The following is a 24,848-nucleotide window of genomic DNA, read 5'->3' as shown; positions in this document are numbered from 1 at the left end:
GATGGCGGGAACGCTGGGATTGGCGGGACACGGGGACACGAGGCCGGTGGGGACACCGGGACGGCGGCGAGGCTGGCGGTACCTGGGGAAACAGAGCCGGGGTTGGGGACGTTCCACGGGGTGTCACCGGGGGCGGGGGACAGCCCCTGTGACGTCATCAGGGCGTGGGGACATTGATGGGGACACGGGCGGAGACTGGGGACACCGCGTGTGACGTCACCGCGCGCCGTGGACAGCGCCGATGACATCACGGGGGGCCTAGGGACACCGAGCGGGATGTTCCCGACCTGTCACGACAGCCGGAACCACCCAACCCAATTCCTCCCCCTTCCTGGACCTCTCGGGATCTCCCGACCCGACCCTTTCCCTCCCACCCCCAAACCCCGGGACCCCCCGGCCCCTCCCCCACACCTCGCTCCTGCTCCCGCCGCCGCTCTCTGACGTCACTTCCGCCAAACCGGACCGGAAAGCGACTGTGAACCATAGAGAGTGGCGCAGCGCGCCCCCAGCGCGCCCCCCTCCCTGCCATAGAGACGGCGAGGAGCGGCCGCGGGGCGGATATCTCCCCCTGGCGGGCGGGGGATTCCGCAGGGTCGCGGTTCCTTATGGCTCATCCATAGGGACCCCCGGGAGCAGGATCCTCCTAGGGACCCCAGTGGCCCCATAGACCCCCACAGTAGGGACTCCAAGAGGTCTCAAGACTCCTACAGACCCTTATGGGGCCTGCACTACAGACCCCAATAGGGCTGCAGACCCCTATAAACCCCCATTGGGACCTGCAGAGTCAGGACTGTTTGGCGACCCCCACAGAGACCTCAATAAGGCTAGAGACCCCTATAGACCCCCACAGGGACCCCTATGGAGCAGGACCACCCTACAGACCCTCATAGGGACCTCCCCCTACAGACCCCTATAGACCCACAGGGGGGCCCCAACAGAGCTGGAGACCCCTAAAGACCCTCCCAGGGACACCCATGGGGCCTGGAGCCCCCCACATGTCCCCCAGGGGATCCCCATAGGGCCTGGATCCCCTGCAGATCCCCCTGAGGACACCAAAAATATCTGGAGAGCCTTATAGGGACCCCCATGGGGATTCCAATAGAGCTATATAGGACCCTTACAGACCCCCCACAGGGACCCCCATGGGGACCTCAGTGGGGTTGGAGACCTCCCGTCAATGTCTACAGGGATGCCTGTAAGGTCTGGACTCCCTATAGATTCCATAGGCATGGATCCTGTAGGGCTGGGATCCCCTATAGACCCCCTCAGCGATCCAAATGTACCGCCCAGGGATCCCCTATAGACCCTTCAGAGATCCCTGTAGAGCCGGCATCCCCTACAGACCCCCCAGGGATCCATATAGACCCCATAGGGTCAAACTGGCCCCTGTTGGCCGGTGTTAGTCTGTGCTCCCCCACGTTCCTTGAGCTGTGTTGGCCCACGATGGTCCATGTTGGTCCATGTTGACCCGTGTTGACTCCTCTTGGTCCACGTCAATCCGTGTTGATCCGTGTTGATCCGTGTTGATCCGTGTTGACCCACACTGATTCCTGTTGACTCCTGTGGATCCATGTTGATCCATGTTGGCCCCTGTCACTCTGCTCTGCTCCATTTTGACCCACATAGACCGACCTTTGTCCATGTAGGTTGATCCGTGCCACTCCGTGTTGACTCACGTCGGACGGTTCAGTGTTGATCTGGGGAACTGCGGGGTTTGAGCTGTGTTGGCCTGTGCTGACCAGTGTCATTCCATGTTGACTTCTGTTCCTCTGTGTGGACCTGTGTCATTCCATACTGACCCACGTTTGTTGGGATGTGTTGACTCACATTGATCCATGTTGATCCATGAGTTGACCCACGTTGACCCACATCAATCCATATTGATCCATCTGTTGACCCACACTGATGCATGTTGACCCACATTGACCCACATCAATCCATATTGATCCATCTGTTGACCCACACTGATGCATGTTGATTCCTGTGCTGACCTACATCAATCCATACTGATCCATGCTGACACATTGATCCATGCTGATCCCTGTGCTGACCCACACTGATCCATGTTGACCCACATTGACCCACATTGATCCATGTTGATCCATGAGTTGACCCACATTGATCCATGCTGATCCAAACTGATCCATGTTGATCCATGAGTTGACCCACACTGATTCGTGTTGACCCACATTGATCCGTATTGATCCATGAGATGACCCACATTGATCCACGTTGATCCATGAGTTGACCCACATTGATCCCTGAGTTGACCCACATTGATCCATGTTGATCCCTGTGCTGACCCACATTGATCCATGTTGATCCATGAGTTGACCCACAGTGATCCATGTTGACCCACATTGATCCATGTTGACCCACATTGATCCCTGTGCTGACCCACACTGATCCATGTTGATCCATGGTGGCCATGTTCCTGTTGAGCTGATTTGACCCACATCACCATGGATTAACCTGTGTTGACCCATGCTGACCTCTGCTGGTCCAGGCTGTTGGGCAGTGTTGACCCATGGTGACCTGTGTTAACCCATGTTGATCCATGCTGGCCCTTGTTGATCCCTGCTGTCCCATGTGGACCAGTGTTGCCCCATGTCACTCCATGTCTCTCCTTGTTGACCTCTGTTGACCAGTGTTGACCCATGCTGACTCACGGTGATCCACATCGATCCCCGTTGTCTTATGTTGGCTTGACCCATGCTGAGCCACGTTGACCCGTGTCACTCCGTGTCTCTCCAGGCTGACCTGTGTTGACCTATGTCACTCCATGTTCTCTCCATGTTGATTGTTGTTGACCTGACCCATGCTGACCCATGCTGACCGCTGTCATTCCATCTCTCTCTGTGTTGACCAATGTTGACCTGACCCATGTTGACCCATGTTGACCCATGCTGAGCCATGTGGATCAGTGTCACTCCTTATCTCTCCATGGTGATCGATGTTGACCTGACCCATGTTGACCCATGTTGACCCGTGTTGACCTGTGTTGAGCCATGTTGAGGCATGTGGACCAGTGTCTCCATGGTGATGGATGTTGACCTGACCCATGTTGACCAGTGTAACTCTGTGTCTCTCTGTGTTGACCAGTGTTGACCTGACCCATGTTGACCAGTGTAACTCTGTGTCTCTCCATGTTGACCCCACTGTACAGGTGACCCCAGCAATGACCCCTTGTACAACTCCATGGCCCCCCTGGGTACAGCCGCTGTCCCCTCTGTCCCATCCAACCCCAGCTCACACAGGGGGTCAGTCACTCACGTGACATCACCAAGTGCCATCCCCACCGTGACGTCACATGCAGCACTGTGACGTCACCGCTGGTCCCATGCCCTGCCCCCATCACAGCCGGTACCAAGAAGTCACAGGTGACATCACAGATGACATCACTGTGGTTCCCACTAGCCCAACATCCCTCCCTTGGGTGGCTCCCGAATTCTGGGGGCCCTGGGTTGGTGTCCCAAAACCTGCATGCCTTCAGGCAGGGGTGACACCCTAATTCCACTGTGCCCTGGGACACCTGTCCCCTGGGCGAGAACAGCGGTGACACCCAAATTCCGGGTGCCCTAGGACACCTGTGTCCCCTCAGGTGAGGGCAACAACAGAATTTTGGGGTGCTCTGGGACAACTGTGTCCCCTTGGGTGGGGGTGACACCTGAATTCCAGGCTGTCCAGGGACACCCATGTCCCCTGGGCAAGGGTGACACTGGAATTCCAGGGTGTCCCAGGACACTGTGTCTCCTGGGGCAGGAGTGACACCCTAATTTCGCTGTGCCCTGGGACACCTGTTTGCTGGATGAGGCACCCAAATTCGGGTGCCCTGGGACACCTGTGTCCCCTTGGTGAGAGTAACACCTGAATTCTGCTGTGCCCCGGGACTCCTGTCCCCTGAGTAAGGGTGAGAGTGACACCCAAATACCGCTGTGCCCTGGGACACGTCCCCGGCAGAGATGACACCGAAATTCCGGGATGCCCTGGGAAACCTGCGTCCCCTGGGCGAGGACAGCGGTGACACCCGAATTCCGGGTGCCCTGGGGCGGTGCCCCGAAACCTGTGTCCCCCCGGGCGAGGGCGGGGGTGACACCGGCTCTTGGAGCCGATGGAGCCGAACGGGCCCGCCCGGACATCGGGCCCGGGGGGTGGGCGGGCTCTGTCCCCTCCCCGCGGGTCCAGCCCGGGGGAGGGACGCGGTGCCACACGCGGGTCCTCCCGTGCCCGCGGCGGGGGTGGCACCGGGAGCGCCCCGGCCCCGCGTCCCACGGGCTCGGCGGCGACAGGTGAGGGACGCAGGGTCCGGAACCAACCGGGGTGGGCAGGGGACCCCCCCCACCTCAGGGTGGTCAGGGGACCCAACCCCCCTTCCCAGGGTGGGCAGGGGACCCCGGAGTCCGGGCACCCCCGACCTTCCCCCCACAACAAAGCGACCCGAGCCCACCCGGAGCTGTGTGTGGGGGGGGGGGGGTCCCAGCGTGGGGCTGATGCGGTTTTGGGGGGGAGGGGGTTATTGTAGGGTCTCTCCAAGGTCTCTGTTGCTCCAGAGCCCCCCCGGTTTGTGCCATGATGGACACGGGGGACAGGGGACGACGCGGCGGACCCCGGCTGGCACAGGTGAGTGGGGGACCCCCAGGTGAGTGGGGGGACCCCCAGGTGAGGGCGGGAGACACCGGGATGGAGTGGAGGGCACGCAGGTGATGCAGTGGGGAGGACGCAGGGATGGGGTGGGGGAGCTCGGGTGATGGTGGGGACCCCCAGGCACCCGGGGAAGCCTCGACCCCGACTGGGAGGGTCCCAGGGGGTGGAGGAGTGGAGGGGTCCAGGCGTTTGTGGGCTCCCGGCCCCGCCGTTGGCTGGGGAGCCCCGGCGCCCCATCCACGGCCCCCCTGGCCCCCCGCCAGCCCCCGGCCTGGAATTGGGACATGGGGCGGGGACAGGGACACAGCGGCCGCGAGCCCTTGGCGCCCCTCCCCCCCCGTGGGAACGGACACATCCCCCCCATCCCGCCCCCGCTCCCCCCGAACCCCCAAACTGCTCCCCCTGTGAATGTTCATTCCCCCCAAGCGCTCTGAGGACGTCCCCGGATTCCTGGGACCCCCTGGAAATCTGGGTCCCTCCGGACTCCTGAGACCCCCAAACATCTGGGACTCTCCAGACCCCTGGGGCCCCCCAAGCACCTCATCCTCCCCCGGACTTTGGGATCCCCCCAAACATACAGGACCCCCGGGATTCCTGGGAACCTCCTGGACCCCTGGGCCCCTCGAACTCTGGGGATCCCCCAGACTTTGGGACCCCCCCAGACTCCCGGGACCCCCAACACCTGGGACCCCCCCAAGGACCTGAGACCCTCCTGGACTCTGGGACCCTGAGACCCCTCAAACACCTGGGACCCCCCAGACATCTGCCCCCCCCCCCCCAAACTTTGGGACTCCCTGGGTATTTGGGACCCTCCGGACACCTGGGAGTCCCAGAATTCCTGGGAGTCCCTGGACACGTAGGGTCCCTCAGACCCCTGGGATTCTCTGGAGTCCCAGGAAACCCCGGACATCTGGGACCCCCTGGGCACCTGGGACCCCTCGGATTCCTGGGAGCCCCTGGACACGTAGGATCCCTCAGACCCCTGGGATTCTCTGGACCCCCAGGAAACCCCGGACATCTGGGAACCCCTGGGCACCTGGGACCCCTCGGATTCCTGGGAACCTTGAACTCTTGGGACACCCCAGACTTTGGGAGTCCCTCGGACCCCTGGCACCCCCAGCACCTGGGACCCCTCCGACTTTAGGACTCCTCCGGTCCCCTGCGACCCCCTGGATTTTGGGTCCCCCCAAAATTTGCCCCCCCCTCCCCCCCGCAGGCCCAGCACCGCCGGGAGCTGGAGGAGGAGCTGCGGGACCTCAGCAGCCAGGTGGGCGGGGCTTGCAGGGAGGGGCGGGGCCAGCATCTGTCAGTCACAGAATGGCCCCGCCTCTTGCTGAGGAGAGGGGTGGGGCACATGACTGTCAATCACCCAGGTGGGCGGGGCACGGGGCCATCTGTAACTCTGGGGGCAGATCTTGGAGCTGTCCATCATCTGGGGGCGGGGCCTTCCACCCAGAGGCGTGGTCTGAGGCTGTCAATCACCCCCTGCCCAACCAGGTGGCGGCACTGGGGCGGAGCCTGGCGGCAGAACGTGGGCGGAGCCTGATGGAGGGCGGGGCCCTGAGGGCGTTGGAGATCGCGGTGGGCGGAGCCCAGGCACGGGTGGGCGGAGCCTGCCGGGCACTGGACAGGGCCAATGAGCGCCTGCGCCTGCAGCAGGTGGGCGGGGCCGGGGGTCAGAGGGGGCGGAGCCTCGGGCAGGGGTGGGGTTAGAGAGGGCGTGGCCTGTGGGGGAGGCGGGGCTTAAAAGAGTGGGTGGGGCATGGTCAGGGGTGTGGCCTGGGAGGGGAGGAGCCTCTGGCAGGGGGTGTGGCTGAGGTGGGGCAAAGAGGGTGTGGTCAGGGGTGTGGTCTGTGAAGGAGGTGGGGCTTATGAGAACAGGCAGAGCTTTCTGGAGGGTGGGTGGGGCTGTGGTGGGGAGGGGCCTGAGGGGGTGGAGCCCCATCATGGGCGGAGTCAGGGTGTGGGTGTGGCCATGATGGGGCTAAAGGGGGCGTGGTCTGAGGGTTGTGTGGCTGCGAATGAGTGATGGAGCAGTGGGCGGGGCCACGCGTGTGGGCGTGGCCTGTCCCAGAGCCCTCCCCTCTGCAGGAGGCGGGGCAGCTGCTGTGGGCGGAGCTGGAGGCCGCTCGTGCTGCCAAGGCGGGGGCGGAGCTCCGGGCACAGGAGGCGGAGTCTCGGTGCCTGGCCCGAGGGGTGGAGCTGGAGCAGCTGCGGCAGGTGGGCGGGGCTAAGACGGGGGGCGGAGCTGAGTACAATGGGTGGGGCTATTGCAGCTGGGGGTGGGGCTAAGAACCGAGGGGGTGGGGCTATTGCAGGTGGGTGTGGGGGTAGGGGCCAATGGGGTGGGGCTATTGCAGCTGGGGGTGGGGCTAAGAACCGAGGGGGTGGGGCTATTGCAGCTGGGTGTGGGGCTAAGAACCAAGGGGGTGGGGCTATTGCAGCTGGGGGTGGGGCTAGGGGCCAATGGAGTGGGGCTAGGGGCCAATGGGGTGGGGCTATTGCAGCTGTGGGTGGGGCTAAGGAATTATGGGATGGTTTAAAGCAGCCTATGGGCGTGGCTATGTTGGTGGGCGGGGCTAGGGCAGTGGGCGTGGCTCGGGGGGTGTGTCCATGCTGGCCCTGCCCACAGGCGGTGCGGGCGGCGCAGCATTCCCGGCGCCGGGCGGAGCAGGAGCGCGACCACGTGGCTGCAAAGGTGGGCCACGCCCCCCGCCCCAGGTGAGCATGGCCGCGCCCCCTCCCTGGCCACGTCTCCCCCCAGTGTGTCCCCTATGGGGGGGGAGATGTTCCCTATAGCCCCTGTAACTCCCATGTGTCCCTGTAGCCCCCATCTCTCCCCTATAGCCCCTATATGTCCCTGCGGCCCCTATAAGTCCCCTATGGATGTGTCCTCTATAGTCCCTATATGTCCCTACTGTCCCCACGTGTCCCCTATAGCCCCCATGTCCCCTACAGCCCCCATGCTGGGGACCCCGGGGGGCTGCAGGCGGCGCTGGAGGAGCTGCGGGAGCACAACCGGGGCCTGCGGGAGCACCTGAACCAGCGGCTGGGCCAGGTGGGGACACGGGGGACACCTACAGGGACATGGGGGGGCACGGGGAGCAGCGGCGGGGGGGCGGGTGGGTGACGGGAGGTGCCCATGGAGTGTCTGGGGGGTGGTGACAAGCAGGCACCTGTGGGGGCAGGGCGGCACCTGCGGGGGGAGGTGGGCAGGTGAGGGTGCCATGGGTGCACCTTTGGGTCCATAGGGACCATGTGGGTGCCATGGGGACAGGTTCGGGCTCTGACCCCCCTTTCCCGCAGGTGGAGGAGCTGCGGCGGGCGCTGGTGGCCGCGGGAACGCGGGCACGGGAGGCGCAGGGGGCGTGGGCCCGGCTGGCACAGGAGCAGCGGCTGCTGCGGGAGCGGCTGCAGCACCCCCGGGACCCCCCCGCGCCCCCCGAGCCCGCCCTGCGCGCCCGCTGCGCCCACCTGCAGGAGCTGCTGCAGCGCGAAGCGGGGTCAGCGGGCACGGGGGGCACGGGGGGGCACCCGGAGGGCCCCAAGGTGGTCCCCAGATGGTCCCAGCGTGATCCAGGGTGGTCCCAGAGAGTCCTGGGGTGACCCAGGGTGGTCCAGGGGGATCTTGGGTGGCACCAAGGTGGCCCAGGGTGGCTCAGGGGAGTCCAAGGTGGTCCCCAGATGGTCCAAGGTGATTTTCCGTCGTGGTTCAGGTGACCTTGGGTGGTCCAGGTTGATTCAGGGTGACCCAAGGGTGGTCTTGGGTGGTCCCGGGGTGGTCCCCAGATAGCCCAGGACAGCCCTGTCCCACATGTGTCACTGGCCATGGGTCACTCTGTGAGTGACATGGGGTGACATGGGTGTCCCCTGGTGACAAGGCGCAGGTGACCCTGTCCTGGGTGGCCGAGGGTCCCTCTGTGGGTCCCTCTGTGGGTCACTCCATGGGTCACTCCATGGGTGACACAGGTGTCCCCTGGTTGCAGGGCGCGGGTGGCCCTGTCCCGGGCCGCGCGTGTCACCAGCCGGCGCCTGCGGGTGTTGGTGGCCGAGGCGGAGGAGCAGCGGCTGCTGGGGGAGCGCTACCGGCTGCAGGTGGGGACAGCACCCACTGTCACCCGTTGTCACCTGCTGCCACCATGCGTCCCCTTCTGTCACCCACTGTCACCTCCTGTCACCGCCTGTCTCTCCCTGTCACCTTGTGTCACCATGTGTCACCTTACGTCACCACACATTATCGCCTGTCACCCTCTGTCACCTCCTGTCACCTCCTGTCATCACCTGTCACCCTCTGTCACCTCCTGTCACCTCCTGTCACCTCCTGTCATCACCTGTCATCACCTGTCACCCTCTGTCACCTCCTGTCACCTCCTGTCACCTCCTGTCATCACCTGTCATCACCTGTCACCCTCTGTCACCTCCTGTCACCTCCTGTCAGCCCCTGTCAGCAGCCCACGTCACCTGCTGTCACCTACTGTCAACCTCTGCCCCCTCCTGGCATCCTCTGTCACTTGTCACCCCCGTTACTTCATGTCACTCTCTGTCACCCTGTCAGCTCCTGTCCCCCTCTGTCCCCCTCTGTCCCCCTCTGTCACCTGTCACCCCCATTATCTCATGTCACCTCCTGTCACCCCGTCACGCTGTCACCCTGCAGCCTCCCTGTGCCCCCACGTCCCAACACCCAATGGCACCACGTCCCTGTGTCACCTGGGCCCCATGTCCCATATCCCCCTGTCCCCAGTGTCCCCAGTGTCCCCAGTGTCCCTCTGTCCCCTTCAGGCCCGTGCCAGCGAGGCCGCAGGCCGGCTCCTGGCTGACCAGGTGGCCGCGGTGGCCGCGGGGACGGCCCAAGCACTGGCCCAGGGCCACCACCTGCGCCGGGAGCTCGAGGACGTCGGGGACGGGACCGCGGCCACCGCCCGACACGTGGCCGTGCTCAGGGCACGCCTCAGGTGGGGACAGTCCCCTATGGGCCCCTATAGACCCCATGGGCCCCTATAGACCCCATGGGCTTGTTATGGGGTGGGGTCCTCTCTAGGGGTTCTATGGGGTTAATGGGATATTACGGGGTTCTATGGGGGCTCTACGGGGTTTGTGGGATATTGGGGAGTTCCATGAAGGTTCTGGGATGCTGGGGGTCCCCAGGGGAGCTCTATGGGTTTATGGGATGTTGGGGGTCTCCGGGGAGGTTATGGGATTGGGAATCTCTATAGGAGCTCTCTGTGGGGTTACGGGATGGGGGAGGACTCTATGGGGGTTCTGGGATCCTGGGGGTCCCCAGGAGGGCTCTATGGGGTTTATGGAATGGGGGGCTCCATGAGGGCTGTCTGGGATATTGGGGGTCCCCAGGAGGGCTCCATGGAGTTTATGGGGTGTTGCGGGTCTCTGTGGGGTTTATGGGATATTGGGGGCTCTGTGGGATTTATGGGATGTTGGGGGTGTCTGGGGGTCTCACCACCCCTCGGTGCCCCCCAGGTGTGACCCCATGAACCTGTCCCGCACGGTCCGGCGGATGCTGCGGGATGGGGACGACGACTCCGAGGACAGTGGGGACAGCGAGGACAGCGGGACGCCCCCTGCCACCCCCCTCGAACCTGCCCCCGGCGCCTGGGGGGGGCTCGGCCCAGCCCCCAGCACTGGGGGAACCCCTTGAATCCCCTGGGACCCCAAAGCCCGCCCAGGGCCCCCCCTCTCGTGGGGGGTTTTTGGAGGGGCTGTTTTTTGTTGGGGGGAGGGTCCCCAACTCATTAAAGTGCCTTCGAGAGGGTCTCGCTCTTGAGTGGCCCTGGAGGACTATGGGGGGTCTCAAAACCCCCCAAGCCCATCTGGGCCGGGATCGAACCACGCCCCAAAACACAGTTTGGGGAGGGGAGGTTGAAAACCTCCCCAAGCCCCTTTTAGGGGATCCCCCCTTCCCGTGCCACAGTTTGGGGCTGCTTGAAAATATTCTGGAGTCACAGGTTGGGGGGGAGCTTGAAAGCCCTCAAATCCCCCAGGAGCTGTCGGGGGGGGCTCAAAACCATCTTTACACCAATTAGGGGGTGCTGAAACCCCTCAAAACCCCCCGAGGCCCCCCAAAACCCGCTGGGGGGGGATCCCAAAACCCTCTTTACCCCGATTGGGGGGGTTGAGACCCCCTAATAAACCCTCACAATCCCTCCAAACCCCCCACAGTCTGGCCGGCGGGGGGGAAAAACCCTTTTTACCTCAACTGGGGGCGGCGAAAACCCCTAAAAGCTCCCAAAAGCGCCCAAAAGCGCCCAAAAGCCCCAAAGGCTGTGGGGAGGGGCCGCGGAACGCCCGCGGTGAGGGGCGGGGCTTGAATGGTTAATGAGGTGAGGGCGCGACTCCGCCGGCCAATAGCAGCGCGGGATGCAAATGAGGCGCGGCTCAGGGGCGTGGCTCCCCGCCCACATCGGAGTGTCAGCCAATGGGGAGAAGGGGCGGGGCGGGCGGGTGTGGGGTGGGCGTGTGGGGGTTGTTCTCGCGGAGTTGCAGAGTCTCGCGAGAGTTCAGGGGAGGCCGCGGCGGCGGCGGGATGGGAGCGACGAGGTGGGGCCGGAACGGGGCGGGGGGGGGGAAAAGGGGGAAAAATGGGGAAAAGGTGCGAAAAGCGGCGGCCTGGGATGGGGAGAGAACACGAGGAGGGGATTCCGACCACTGGGGGGAGATGTCAGGTCCCGGGAGGGGCGGTGGTGGGGGAGAGGGGAGACAGGCCCCGGGTGGGGGGAAATGGGGGGACACTCACGGGGATGGCGTCCCCCCGTGGGAGGGGGACGACGACACGGCGGGGAGGGGTCCGGCCGTGGTGGGGAGGGGTCCGGCCGTTGGAGGGGGGTCCGGCCTCGGAGAAGGCGGGGGGGGGCACGGCGAGTGAGATCCGACCAAGGGAGGGGCTCCGGCCATGGGGAGCGGGGGTCCGGCTCCGGGCGGATTTTGGGGCTGAAGCCACGGGGGTTAGCAGGGCGTCTGGGCTGGTTGGGTGGCGCGGAGGAAGCGTGGAATTTTGGGGAGGGGGCGTCTCGGCCCTGTGACACCCTCCCTTCCCCCAGATGCCCCGTCACTGCTCCGCCGCCGGCTGCTGCACCCGGGACACCCGCGACACCCGCGGCCGAGGCATCTCCTTCCACCGGTGGGTGCCCCCGGAGACCCCCGGGGCAGGGACACCACCCCCCCGAGCAATGGGCTGTCCCCGCTGTCACCCCCCGCTTAGCAATGGGCTGTCCCAGCTGTCACCCCCCGTTAGCAATGGGCTGTCACAGGGGTGCGCGTCCCCCCCCCCGAGCAATGGGCTGTCCCAGCTGTCACAGGTGTGCGTCCCCCCTTAGCAATGGACTGTTCCAGGTGTGTGTTCCCCCTTCAACAATGGGCTCTCCCAGGTGTGTGAGTTCCCGCTCTCCCCCCGTTTTTTAGCAATGGGCTGTCCCAGCTGTCACCCCCGCCTTAGAACGGGCTGTCCCAGGCGTGTCCCCCTCCCTTAGCAATGGGCTGTCCCAGGTGTGTCTGTTCCCCCCCCCCCTCCCCCATTTGTGGGATGGCTCAGCCCTGTGCCCTTTAACAGGACCTGCCTGGACCGTTCCATTTCCAGGTGCGTGGGGGGAGGAAGGTGTCATTCAGCTCTGCAGAAATGGGCTCGGGTGTGCGGGGGGAAACTGCAGCCTCGCAGCTCACCTGTGTCACTTGTGTGACCTGTGTGACCTGTGTCCCCCCATCCTGTGTCTTCCCTGCGTCCCCCCATGCCTGCCATGACCCCCTGTGACCTCTGTCCCCCCCACTGTCCCTCCATACCCCTTGTCCCTCCCATAACCCACATCCTCCCCTGTGACCTGGGTGTCCCCCGTGTCCCCTCTGTATGACCTGTGTCCCCCCATGTCCCCATCCTCTCGTGTCCCCTCACGACCTGTGTGCCCCACGTCCCACTTCCCCCCATATCTCTCTCTTCCTCCTCATGTCCCCTCCCACTCCTGTGTCCTGTTGTCCCCCTGTGTCCCTCTGTCCCTCCCATGTCCCCGTGTCCCCCAGGCTGCCCCGGAAGGATGATCCCCGCCGGGTGCAGTGGCTGGAGAACAGCCGGCGCCGGGACCCCTCGGGTGAGGGCCGCTGGGACCCCACCTCCAAATACATCTACTTCTGCTCCCAGCACTTTGAGAGCTCCTGCTTCGAGGTAGTGGGCTACAGGTGAGGCCGGGGGGCTGCAGGTGGGGCTCCAGGTGAGATCCAGGCTCCGGGTGAGGCTGCAGGGGCTATGGATCACCCCGAGGTTCTCCTGTGAAGGGTCTTGGGGCTCACCCCCCCCAGACCCTTGAACCTTCCCTGGAGTTTGGGGGCACCCAAGGACATGCCCCAAGGTGTTTGGGGCCACCCAGGGACTCCCAGCAAGGGAGGGGGACACCTCAGGGACCCCCAGCAAGGAGTTGGGGACACCCCAGGGGACCCCCTGTGATGTGTCAGGGACATGCCAGGGAACTGGGGACACTTCAGGGTGTCCCAAAGACCCCCCTGGGAAGTATTGGGAACACCCCAGGGACCCTCTTCTGACCCCAGAGATGCCTTGTGAGGGGTTGGGGACACCCCAGGGCCCTGGGAGTGCCAGAGCACCCTGAGAGACCCCCCCAGAGCCCCCTCCCCATTTCCCCTTGCAGGCCACGGACCCCCCCCAGGTATTTTAGGAATCCCCTCAGGGATTTTTAGGTGCCCCGGGATCTTCCCTGGAGCTTGGGGGGCTCCCAGGACATTGGGAGGCTTCACCCTGAAGACTCTTGAGTTAAAGGACCTCCTGGGGATCCCCCCCAGGTTTTGGGGTCCCCTCTGAACCCCGTTTTCCCCCCCAGTGGCTACCACCGCCTCAAGGAAGGGGCTGTTCCCACCGTCTTCGCCGTGGGCCCCTCGCGGCCCCCCCGGACCCCCAGGCCGAAGCCCCCCCTGGCCGACAGCGACCCCCCAAAGCCCCTCCGGAACGCCCGGAAGTGGAAGTGAGTCCTGGGGGGCTTTGGGGGGTTCATGGGAGAACGGGGCTCCCTGGTTTATTCCCAGCACAGGCAGAACCCTCCCCTCTTGCCCGCTGGACCCTGCGGGACCCCCAGACCTCTCCCACCCCTGGGACCCCCCGTTCCCCACCGGACCCCCCATTGTCCCCTGACCTTTCCCACCCCCAGGACTCTCCTTGACCTCTGGGTGGGTGGTCCTGGGGGCTTTTGGGGGCCTCACAGGGTAATGGGGCTCCCCAATTTATTCTCCATGTGGATGGGACCCCCCCCCCCCCATCCCTGCTGGACCCCTTTCCTTACCAACCTCTCCCACTCCCCAGGACACGCAATTCCCCCCCGACCTCTCCCACCCTGGGGACTTTCCTGCACTTCTGGCTGCTCTGTGGGGGCTTTGGGGGGCTCTGCAGGATAAGAGAGCTTCCCTGCTTTTTCTTGGAATAGGTGGGAACCCCCCCACCCATCCCTTCTGGATTCCCTGTTCCCCCCCAGCATCTCCTGCCCCCTGTGGCCTCCCACCATCCCTGTCAGGCCCCCCATTTCCCCCCGACCTCTCCCAACTATGGGACACCCACATCCCCTCTGGATTCCCTGTTGCCCCCCACATCTGCCACCCCCAGGACCCCCCATTCCCTCCTGGCCTCTCCCACCCCTCGGGGCTCTCCGGTGCCTTCTGATGCTCTGGGGGCATGTTGAGGGGCACTGCAGGATGACAGCTCTCCCCTCTTTCCTCTCCCCACAGACGGGACCCCCTCCCATCCCCGCCGGCCCCCCCGTTCCCCTCCGACGTCTCCTGCTTCCCACGGGACACCAAAGACCCCGGCCCCCCCCCGGCCGGTGACCACGGCGGTGTCCCGGCGCTTCCCGGCCCCTCGGGCGCCATCCCAGAGACCCTTTTGGTGGCCACGGGCGACGAGGAAGCCACGACCACTCCGGCTCTGCCCGAGGGAGCCCCCCCGGCCCCCGCAGCCCCCGCGGGACCCCCGGGACCCCCGTCCCCGTCGCTGTTCATGCTGCGGCTGCCGCCCCGCGCCGGATCCTACATCCAGAGCGAGCACAGCTACCAGGTGGGAAGCGCCCTGCTCTGGAAGCGCCGCGCCGAGGCCGCGCTCGACGCCCTGGACAAGGCCCAGCGGCAGCTGCAGGCGGGAAAACGGCGGGAGCAGCGGCTCCGGCTGCGCCTGGCCGAGCTCCAGAGGGAGAGAAGGGGCGTCCCGGAGCCGCGGCGGAGCCCCAAGGATCCCCCGGGGCCGGTGGAGGTGGAGCTGCTCGGAGACGGAGGGCGCTGAGGAATTCCTGGTTCTCCGAGGCTTGGCCACGGCAGGAAGGTTTGTAAATAAAGATTTCGCCTTTTCTATGTGGAACTTGTGGGAATCTGTGGGAATTCGTGGAATTTCTAGAAGTTTTAGGGAGAAATTCTTCAGTGAGGGGCTGGAATAGAATTCCAGGTCATGCTTGGACTTTAGACAAGGAGGGACAGGATAAGGAAAATTGCCGTCACCCTAGAAGTGGGGAGATTTAGGTGGGATATTGGGAAGAAATTCTTCCCTGTGAGGTTGGTGAGGGGCTGGGATGGAATTCCCAGGGAAGCTGTGGCTGCCCCATCCCTGGAAGTGTCCAAGGCCAGGCTGGATGGAGCTCGGAGCAGCCTGGAATAGTGGAAGGTGGCAGGGGGTGGGACTGGATGGGCTTTAAGGTCCTTCCAACCCAAAGCATTCAGTGATTTTGTAAATCGAGGGGGTGGCTCATGTGTGGGGCGGGCAGCGGGGACGGTGTCCCTGACACGTATCCGGCACAGATCGGCTCCGTCGGTGTCGGTGAAGCCCCGGTGGGAGCTGGGAAGGGCAGGAGAAGCCGATGCTGTCATGGGGGTGTGACATGTGGGGGATCCCAGCCACTCCCTGGGTCAGTTTGGGGAGGAATAAATGGGATTTGTTCCAGATCAGAGCTCAAGGCGGGAGTAGGACAAGGTTGTGGGGGCTCCAGATCAAACAAGGACAGACATCTTTATCCCCACACCAGGGATTTGGGGCATCATCTGCCCCTTCCAGAAGGGAAAATGAGGGAGTCCAATCCCCAAAAAAATGGCCTGGCACCCAAAGAATGGGAATTAAGGGTTTAATTTCCACAGCATGGAGGCGCTGGGGCGGGATAACACCAACCCATTGCCCTCCTCTCATGCTCCGACCTGGTTAAAACCTCCCTGAAGGAAGCCCAAAGTGCTTGATTAGCCCCAAATTAGCCTTTGCTAATCACCCCGAGGCCGTCAGCGCCCCAGGGCCACTGTGGAGCCCCCAGAAGAGCCGCTAAAGACTGAGCTTCATGTCCCGGATGGCGGCAAAGGTGTCGGGGGTCAGCGGCACGTAGGATTTCTGGGCGTTGTCGCGGAAGAACAGTCGGTCCCGGATGACACTGGGGTCAAAGCCCTCCTTGACCAGGTTGCTCTTGCACTGCTTGAACGTCCCTGTGATTTCCAGAGCGTCCTGGGGACAGGGATTTTGGGACTGGAGGACCTCGAGGCCATGCCCAGGTGCCATTGTGGGAAGTGGCGACCTTGGCATTGCTAGGGCAGAATTGCAGGTGGTGTCATCAGCACTGGGGGATGTGTGGGTGTCTGGCATGGGGTGGCCCCCGCTGGCACAGGGTGGCCACCACTGTCATGGGAAAGGGGGGACCTCGACCCTGTCATCGGGAGAGTGGAATGATGCCATCATTGGCACACGGTGACCCCGGTGTTGATAGCGAGTGACCGTCACCAGGAATGGATGGATGGTGCCACCAACAACAGGGTGACTCCCCCCCACTGTCACCAGGGGAGCCCCAGCGCCGTTACTGGCACGGGGTGACCGGCGCCATCATGGGAAACCGGGGGGACACCAATGCCGTGATTGGAACTGGGTGAGCTCTACGGCCCCCTCCAACCCAAACCATTCCATGATTTCACCCTGCTGTGACTGGGCGCTACCGTGCTGGATCACCCTCATCCAAGGGCCAACCCCAGCACCCCAAAGACCCCTGGAGCCCCCCAGGGTGGGTGGGTCCCACTGACCTGGATCCGGATGAACTGGGGGGCAGCGTAGGCGGGCAGCGTGTCCCGCGTGAAGGTGTAGAGTTTGTCACCATCGAAGGTGGCCCCATCCTTGAGGCGCACGGCGGCCATGCCACAGCGTCCCTCACACCCTGCAAACATCGCCTGGGGTCGCTTGGGGCAACCATATCTCCTTGGAGTCTTCTTGAGGCCCCCATGGCTCTTGGGGAGGCTCTTGTGTGGCCAAACTGGTTTTGGGTGGGTCTTTACCAATTTTGGCACTGTAGAGGCTGCTGGGATGGTGGTGGATGATGCTGGGTGCTCATTTTGGGTGAATGCTTCCTATTTTTGCCTCCTTTGTGGCCACGTGGACCCACCTCAGCAGCTGACACTTGCTTTGGGCAACCACGTCACGTTTTAACTTTTTTGGGGGATCCTTGGGCCGTCGTGGGGGATGTTTTGTACTCAAAACAACTCTGGATGTTAAAAGTCCCTTTTTAACCTTCCTGGTGGCCGCTCAGACCACCTGGGGACGCGTCACCTGCCTCAAACACCCCCAGGTCTTTATTTTGGTGGGACTCACCTGGCACAGCCACGCCGTAGACGTTGACCTCCTGGATGAAGCTCACCAAGGCCAGCGTGGCCTCCACCTCTGTTGTGGCCACGTTCTCCCCTTTCCAACTGGGGAGGAGAAGGGACAGAGCTGTGAGGGGGGATTCAGGCTGGCACCAGCCACTCAAACACACAGAGGAGCGTCAGAGTTACCGGAAAGTATCCCCGACACGGTCCTGGAAGTAGATGAACTTCTCGTGGTCCATCATGAGGAGGTCGCCGCTGTTGAAGAAGACATCGCCTTTGGCCAAGACGTCCCTCAGGATCTTCTTCTCTGTCTTCTGGGAGTCGCCGGCATAGCCATGGAACGGGGTGTTCTTGGTGATTTTGACCACCAGCAGCCCCGTCTCACCTTCGGGGAGGCACAGGAGGGTTGGAGGCTGCTCAACCCCTGCCTTGGCTTCTTCCAGGGGTTTCTGGTAGCTTCCAGTCCCCAGGATGGTGGTGATCAGGACTGAGAGGTGGTTTTGGTGCATCTCAACCCTGTCTACCCCCGTGATAAGGCCCTGGCAAGGCTCATCCCTTACCGGCTTTGACGGGGATGCAGAGCCCTCGCTCATCGCGCACGGGCTCGTCCTCCTCCACGTTGTACCTGATCAGCTCGAAGGGAGTGAAGAGCTGGAGGGGAGGGAGAAACCCGGGATTAAAAACAGGGAGGAGAACTTCTAGTGCCAGCTGGGGTCTGTTCCAACCCACGGGAACACACCTGGGTGGGGATTAAAAACCATTTGTTTTTAATTGTCCTTAATTTTAAATCTTTTAGGTGAAATCATTAAAATTAAATCTTATTTAAATCTATTTAAATAAGGTTTAGTCGGATCGATTCAAACAGTGAATGAACTCATGGTGACATCTTCCAAATCCAGGAGCTGTGGGACAACATGGTGGGGAAAAAGGGGGCAAAATATCTGATTTTTGCAGCTTTTGCTTAACAGCTGGGTGGGGACTGAGATGTCCAAGTCCCCATGGACACCCCAAAACCAGGCTCCAAGTTAACACTGTTGAGTCAATGCTGGCCACCCAGGTGGAGTGGACTCGTTTTGGGTGTGAAAAGGGGGTTCTGGGGACTCTGCTTTTGTGTCAGCCCAATCTGATGGATGGTGTTGACTTCCCTCGGGGATGTCATGGTTTGCTCCACCACCAAGAGGTGCATCCAAGACCCCTTTCCCTGGCTGAAACCCAACTTGAGGTGCCGCGTTGGGCCCCAGAAGGCACTCGGTGTTTGCTCCCCTCGTCACCAGCATCATCCCTGGTGTCTCACCCCGAGGAGCACGTTCTCACCTTGAGGAACATGTTGGCCCTGCCCACGGCCCCGACCTTCCCAGTGTAGTTGATGAAACCGGCGTTGCCCTCGGTGGCCCCGTAGAACTCCCAGACGGCCACGGGCCCAAAGCGCTGCAGGAACTCCTTCCACACCTCCGCCCTCATGCCGTTGCCCAGAGCCATGCGCACGCCGTGCTCCCGGTCATCGTCACGCTGAGGGGTGACACATGAGAGGGGCCACCTCAGGGTGTGACCAGAGCACTGCTGACCCCCTGGGGTGGTTTTGGGGCAGTCAGGGCCTCACCTTGGGCGTGTTGCACAGGTAGCGCATGAGCTCGCCCACGTACTGGATGACGGAGACGTTGTAGCGCCGGCAGTCAGCCCAGAACTGGGAGGCCGAGAACTTGGCCCGCAGGACGCAGGTGGCTCCTGGGGGACATGGCACAGGGACGGTGACCCTGCCCTTCTTCTCTTTTGCCCTTGTCTCTCTCCATCCATCCCTCCATCCATCCCTCCATCCCTCCATCCTTCCATCTCTGTAAAACAGCTGTCCTTCCATCCATCCATCCATCCATCCATCCATCCATCCATCCATCCATCCATCCATCCATCCATCCATCCATCCATCCATCCTTCCATCTCTGTAAAACAGCTGTCCTTCCACCCATCTGTCCTTCCATCCATCCATCTATCCATCCCTCCCTCCCTCCCTCCATCCTTTCATCCATATATCTATCTGTATGTCCATCCCTCCATCATCCATCCATCCATCCATTTGTCCACCTCCAAAGAACAGCTTTCCATCCATCCATCCATCCATCCATCCATCCATCCATCCATCCATCCATCCATCCATCCATCCATCCATCCCTCCCTCCCTCCCTCCCTCCCTCCCTCCATCCTTTCATCCATATATCTATCTGTATGTCCATCCCTCCATTATCCATCCATCCATTTGTCCACCTCCAAAGAACAACTGTCCATCCATCCATCCATCCATCCATCCATCCATCCATCCATCCCATCCCTCCATCCCTCCCCCATCCATCCCTCCCGGCCCTTGCCTGCGCCCTGTCCGTGTGGGGCGGGGGGTACGTACCGACCTCGAGGCACCCCCCAACCCCGACGAGCAGCCCAGCCGAGTGGTAGAGCGGCAGCGTCGTGTAGACGACATCGTCGGGCCGCAGGCCACATATCCGGGCCAGGTTGGCCACCATCATCATCTTCAGCTCCGTGATCACCGCGGCCTTGGGCAGCCCTGAGGGGGAGAGCGGAGGGTGGGAAACGGTGCTCAGTGGAATGGGGGGGTCCTGGGGTGGAGAGTGGGAGGGCAAAGCCATTCCCTGTGGTTGGGGATCTTTGTCCCTTGTTGGGAGGAGCCATGAGGAACCTCGTCCTGGTTGTCATCCAGTGAGTGATGCCCAACCCTCCCATGGACACAGAACACACCCGGCCCAGGTGGACCCATGATGGTCGTTGGGTCTGGTTTGGGTTGAGGGTTGACGAGGGAGGTCCCACCCCACCCCAACGAGGACAAATCCAGGCACATGGTGAGTGACCCTCCCATGGACACAGGACACACCTGGTCCAGGTGGACCCGCAATGGTCAGGGTTGGAGAAAGACCCCCCAAGACCCCTCCAAGCTGCCCATCCTCACCCACCCACGCAAGAGTGCAGAGCCTGGGAGATTCCCCAGCTCACCGGTGGTGCCGGAGGTGTAGATGTACATGGCCTTGGAGTTGGCGGTGACACCGGCGCGGTGCCGGGCGGGCAGGGGCTCGTCGGGGGCCGCCTCGATGGTGGGGAGCAGCGCCTCGACCCCCGGCGTGGGTGACGCTGAGCTCAGGTAGAACACGCGGACGCCGTCACGCTCCAGGTCCGGCAGCACCTCCTCCACGGCCTCCCGGAGCTCTGCGGGGACAGTTGGACACGGGGAAGGTCCCACAGGGATGAGAGTCTGGAGGGGACACAAAGGGTTGGGGGGGCACCTAAGGGAGCCCTAAATGGGCACCTGGTCAGGTGGGCACCCTCGGAGTCATGGATGGGTGGGCTGAGGCTCCCAGGTGGGCACCCCGGGTATCCTGAATGGGCACCCAGTGTATCCCAAATAGGGACGTCAGTTGGGTGGGCATTCTGGGAATCATGGACAGGGGGTCCAAGGGCCCCAGGTGGACACCCCAAGGGTACCCCAAATAGGCACCTGGTCAGGTGGGCACCCCAGACATCCCAAACGGGCACCAGACACATCCCAAATACAAACCTTGATCGTGTGGGCACCCCAAAGATCCAGGATCCCAGGAACCCAGCCTATTCCATGCAGGAGCCCCAAGATCCCAGGTAGGCACTCAAAGCACCCTGAAAGGGCTCCCTGATCCCCCAGGTACCCCAAACTTCCCCGAGGGGCACCCTGAGGACCCCAAATGGGGGACCCTGATTGCCCAAACACCCCTCACACCTTGAAGATCACACTGAGCACCCCAAAAGGGGGTCCTGTGATCCCCCCAGACACCCCACACACCTTGAGAGGCACTCTGAGCACCCCAAACAGGGTTTCCCTGATCCCCCAGATCCCCCAAAACTGCCCAAGGAGTGCCCTGAGCACCCTGAAAGAGGGGTCCCAACCAGTCAGGCCCCCACAGTCATCCTAAACGGGGTCCCTGATCACCCCTAAGGGAGCCCCAGTCCCATGGGTGCCCCCAGGGACTGACACGTGCACACCCATGTGCACACAGACACACACACGCGTGCAAACTCCCCAGCACAGGTGCACTCACCGGGACTGGCAAGGATGGTGGTGGCCTTGGTGGCTGCACCCCCTAAACACCCCTGTCCCCACGGCCCCCCCGACCAACCACCCCATCCATTCCCTGTCACCAGGGCTGGCAAGGACAAGGGTGGCCTCGGTGGCTTGCACCTCCCATGTCCCCACAGCTCCCTGACCACCCTGCCCAGGGCAGGTTTCCCCAGCCCCCTGAACGCTCCGTTTGTCCCCTCTCACTGGGGCTGCTGAGGACGACAGTGACCTTGGTGACCACAACCCTGCCATGTTCCCAAAGCCCCCCGAAAGCCCCCTTGTCCCTCTCTCACCAGGGCTGGCGAGGACCAGGGTGGCCTGGGCGGCCTCCAGCGCGTGCCGCAGCGCCCGGCCCCGCACGTTGCAGTTGAGACAGGCCATGGGACAGCCCAGCTTGGCCAGCGCCAGCCATGTCCACAGGTAGGTGGGCTCGTTGGGCAGGAACACGGCGACCGTGCGGCCGCTCTGCAGCCCCAGGCGCCGGGACAGAGCCCAAGCCGCGCGGTTGCTGCGCCGGTCCATGTCCTCGTAGGTGTAAATCTCATCCTGGAAGCGCAGCAGGGGCTGGCGGGGCCGGCGCCGGGCGTGCAGCTGGAACACGTCGAGCAGGGTGACGGCGGGACGGCGGGACAGGCGGCGGTGGCAGCGCAGCGCTGACCTCACCATGGTGCCGAAAGCCACCAGGTCGTCCCAGAGGAAGGGCACCAGCTGGGCTGTGGCTGCCGGCACCAGCACCAGCAGCAGGAGGAGCCCGGCCACGGCCGCCGCGAGGGTCCCCAGCACCGCCATGGCCACGGGGCGCCGGTGGCACCCGCGGTGCCGGTGGCCAAGGTCCGCCCGGCCAACCTTTGCCCCGGCCGTGCCGAGATTGCGGCGTTGCCGGGGTCCGGAGTTCGTTGCTCTTTGGTTGCTTTGGGGTTTGTTTACTTCCTTCTTTTTTTTCTTTTTCCCTTCCCAACCCTGGGGCGTGGCTCTGCACCCAGCATCTCCGACTTGCAGGTGGCTCTCTGGCCCCTGCCACCCCAGCTGTCCCTCTGTCCGGCCATCCAGCCTGGCCATTCGTATCCTTCTGGCTGCTCAGCAGGACTGGACAGTTGCCATCCAGCTACAGACTGGGCTCCGTGTGTCTGTGTGTCCCCGCGTCTGTGTCTGTGTGTCCCTGTGTCCAGGTGGGACATAGCTGTGTGCCCATCCTTCCACTGACACCCAGACAACCCCTGTCCATCCCCCTCTAGCCCTCTCTCCCTCCTCCCACCCCCCCCTCAGCTCTGGGCTGTGCACTGGGGGCTCTGGGAGCAGCCCCAGCTCCGTCAGCACCAGGAGGAGCTCCAGGCACACCTGGGGGGCAGGTGAGCCCCCCCCCTCACGTCTCCATTGGAGTCCAAATTCCCCAGCTGACCCCAAATTTCTCCAGCTGACCCTGAACATCCCTAGCATTTCTCCTTCCTTTATAAAAACCAGGAAATCACCCCCCTTTTACTTTATTGGCTCTCCCACGTGGAAACCCCACTCCAACCCTTCCTCTCCCGTTTCCATGGAGAATCGTCACGCCTCTCCGAGTGGGACCAGCCTGACACCAGAACCTTTTGCCCCTTCCCTGCCACACAAACAGGACTTTTCCCTCCCTGCCGACAGAAAAGCTGAGTTGAATGCCGGAACGCCCAGCCTCGGCATAAGCACTGGATCATTAATCTTCCCGTTCCAAGAAACAGCAGGTTGGGCACGGCCTCACCTTCGCCTCCGGTTTGCTGCCAAACCAACCCGAGGATTTTTTTCGCAGTTGCCGGGGCACCGTCCTTTGCTCGAGGACGTTTCGCAATTCTGAGATCATGCGGGTTACCGAGGTCAAAAGTGCCACCGCGGCGAGGGGATGTCACGAGCTCCCCAGTGAGGTGTCATCTGTCGGAGGTCACAGGAAGTCCCCGCTGGGGTGTCCCACACGTTCCCCAAAGAGAGGAGGAGCGGGGATGTCTCACCCACGTATACGGCAGACCCGGGGCACAGAGTCCTCACGCGAGTGTCCCCTGCGGTCCCCATGACAAGCAGGGACCCCCCCGTTCCCGGCAGGACCGCAAAAGGAGGCGCAGGTCCCACCGAGATTCGAACTCGGATCGCTGGATTCAGAGTCCAGAGTGCTCACCATTACACCATGGGACCGGCTCGCGCTGCGCCCCGCGCCCGTCCCAGACCCCTCCGCGCCGCTCCCTCCGCCAGGAAAAAGAGACCCCGGGGCGCCCCCGTGGGGGGGGGGGGGGGGGGGGAGAGGGGCGGGAGGAGCAAAGAAACCCCCGGGATTGGGCTGGGAAAAAAAGAAGGAGAACCGCCCGAACAGGGACTTGAACCCTGGACCCTCAGATTAAAAGTCTGATGCTCTACCGACTGAGCTATCCGGGCTCCTGCCAAGAACCGCCACAGCGTGGAATTCATTGGGTTTTGGGGGAAAACCTGATGATTTTACGGAGAAACCCGAGGTTTTCGGGGATTTTAAGTGAAAAAGCCGCCCGGGTCGGGGCAAGGAGGAAGCAGAGCGGGGCAGGGCTGCCCCAGACAGGGCGGGCCCGAGCGAGAACGGCCGCCCGGAATGTGGAATTGGAGCTTTTTGGGCTCATTTAATCCCAAAAGTCCTCAAAAGTTTTCTCCACAAACCCATTTCCGGGCAGCGAAAGAGATAGAAATTACTTGAGTTGGGTTTTTCCGTGGCTACTGATTTCCTCCGGCTGTCCTGAGAGCTGCTTGTTGCCTTCCTGCCCCCTGAGTGAGGGATTTCCGGGGTTTACTCCAAAATATATTTTTTTTACTACTACTACTACTACTACTACTACTACTACTACTACTACTACTATTATTATTATTATAATCCTCATCATCATTATTATTGTATTATTGTATTATTGTATTATTGTATTATTGTATTATTGTATTATTGTATTATTGTATTATTGTATTATTGTATTATTGTATTATTGTATTATATTAGTAATATGACAATCTGGATATAATATAAATAAAATAAAATATGCAATAATGTAGTCATATAATCATATATATATAAATATACTGGAATAAATTAAAATAGTAATTGTATTTGTTACAATAATGATTTTATGTCTCTTTTATTATTATAATAAATTATAGGTGACATTAATATAAATAATAATATTATTAATGTCAGACTTGAATAATAAGTCAGACTTGCTGACTCTCCCTGTCCTGGAAGAAGGAGATATCCTGCCAGGCTGTCCCTGCAGCAGATACTGGAGCTGTTGAAATCCCCCACTAGGACCAGATCCTGTGAATGTGGAGCTGATCCCGCGTCTGTAGAGGCTCCCTTGGCTCCTCAGCCACCCCCAGGGAGCTCCAGGGACTCCAGCTGCTCTCTCACACAGTGGGAAAATCCCCCTCCGCATCTTCCCAGCCTGTCCTCCCTAAAAACCCCGTGTGGCTCCTCCAGTCACGGGAGCCATTCCACAGCATCTCCATGATCTCAACAAAGCCCAGCCCTGAAGCCACAGCCCAGCTTCTG

At 62.1% G+C, this 24,848-nt stretch overlaps 3 protein-coding genes and 2 non-coding genes across 7 annotated transcripts; 2 read left to right on the top strand and 3 right to left on the bottom strand.

Annotated features, from left to right (window-relative positions):
- The first annotated feature begins 6,672 nt into the window (after positions 1 to 6,672).
- Positions 6,673 to 10,403, top strand: LOC138102653 (myosin heavy chain, embryonic smooth muscle isoform-like). Its single transcript, XM_069000373.1, has 7 exons — positions 6,673 to 6,864; positions 7,277 to 7,365; positions 7,585 to 7,702; positions 7,951 to 8,147; positions 8,631 to 8,739; positions 9,424 to 9,596; positions 10,120 to 10,403. Exons 1-7 carry the CDS (start codon positions 6,673 to 6,675, stop codon positions 10,295 to 10,297), a joined length of 1,056 nt encoding a protein of 351 aa, XP_068856474.1. The 3' UTR covers positions 10,298 to 10,403.
- Positions 10,404 to 11,147: 744 nt separating this feature from the next.
- On the top strand, positions 11,148 to 17,292 carry LOC138102635 (THAP domain-containing protein 7-like). Of its 3 annotated transcripts, none has more exons than XM_069000361.1 (6): positions 11,148 to 11,196; positions 11,697 to 11,776; positions 12,667 to 12,822; positions 13,476 to 13,616; positions 14,371 to 14,956; positions 17,217 to 17,292. In XM_069000361.1, exons 2-5 carry the CDS (start codon positions 11,697 to 11,699, stop codon positions 14,915 to 14,917), a joined length of 924 nt encoding a protein of 307 aa, XP_068856462.1. In that variant the 5' UTR covers positions 11,148 to 11,196; the 3' UTR covers positions 14,918 to 14,956; positions 17,217 to 17,292. The 3 variants fall into 3 exon arrangements, with proteins under 3 accessions (XP_068856462.1, XP_068856461.1, XP_068856460.1); XM_069000360.1 differs by having other exon boundaries at positions 17,178 to 17,264; XM_069000359.1 differs by lacking the exon at positions 17,217 to 17,292 and having other exon boundaries at positions 14,371 to 14,982.
- Positions 15,733 to 22,181, bottom strand: SLC27A5 (solute carrier family 27 member 5). Its single transcript, XM_069000350.1, has 10 exons — positions 21,619 to 22,181; positions 20,233 to 20,442; positions 19,631 to 19,789; positions 18,836 to 18,960; positions 18,550 to 18,744; positions 17,796 to 17,886; positions 17,422 to 17,620; positions 17,240 to 17,337; positions 16,678 to 16,808; positions 15,733 to 16,111 (listed from the first exon to the last, which is right to left on the bottom strand). The coding sequence occupies exons 1-10, from the start codon at positions 22,112 to 22,114 to the stop codon at positions 15,935 to 15,937; spliced, it is 1,881 nt and encodes a 626-aa protein (XP_068856451.1). The 5' UTR covers positions 22,115 to 22,181; the 3' UTR covers positions 15,733 to 15,934.
- Positions 22,182 to 23,410: 1,229 nt separating this feature from the next.
- Positions 23,411 to 23,482, bottom strand: TRNAQ-CUG (transfer RNA glutamine (anticodon CUG)). Its single transcript has one exon. It is a non-coding gene; the product is annotated as a tRNA-Gln (tRNA).
- A 164-nt stretch (positions 23,483 to 23,646) lies between these two features.
- TRNAK-UUU (transfer RNA lysine (anticodon UUU)) lies at positions 23,647 to 23,719 on the bottom strand. Its single transcript has one exon. It is a non-coding gene; the product is annotated as a tRNA-Lys (tRNA).
- Between the last annotated feature and the right edge of the window lie 1,129 nt (positions 23,720 to 24,848).

Source organism: Aphelocoma coerulescens, unplaced genomic scaffold (genome assembly GCF_041296385.1).
Source record: "Aphelocoma coerulescens isolate FSJ_1873_10779 unplaced genomic scaffold, UR_Acoe_1.0 HiC_scaffold_97, whole genome shotgun sequence".
NCBI classification, from domain to species: Eukaryota; Metazoa; Chordata; class Aves; order Passeriformes; family Corvidae; genus Aphelocoma; species Aphelocoma coerulescens.
The sequence above is the reverse complement of the archived record's forward strand: the minus strand, read 5'-3'. Positions and strand labels throughout refer to the sequence as shown.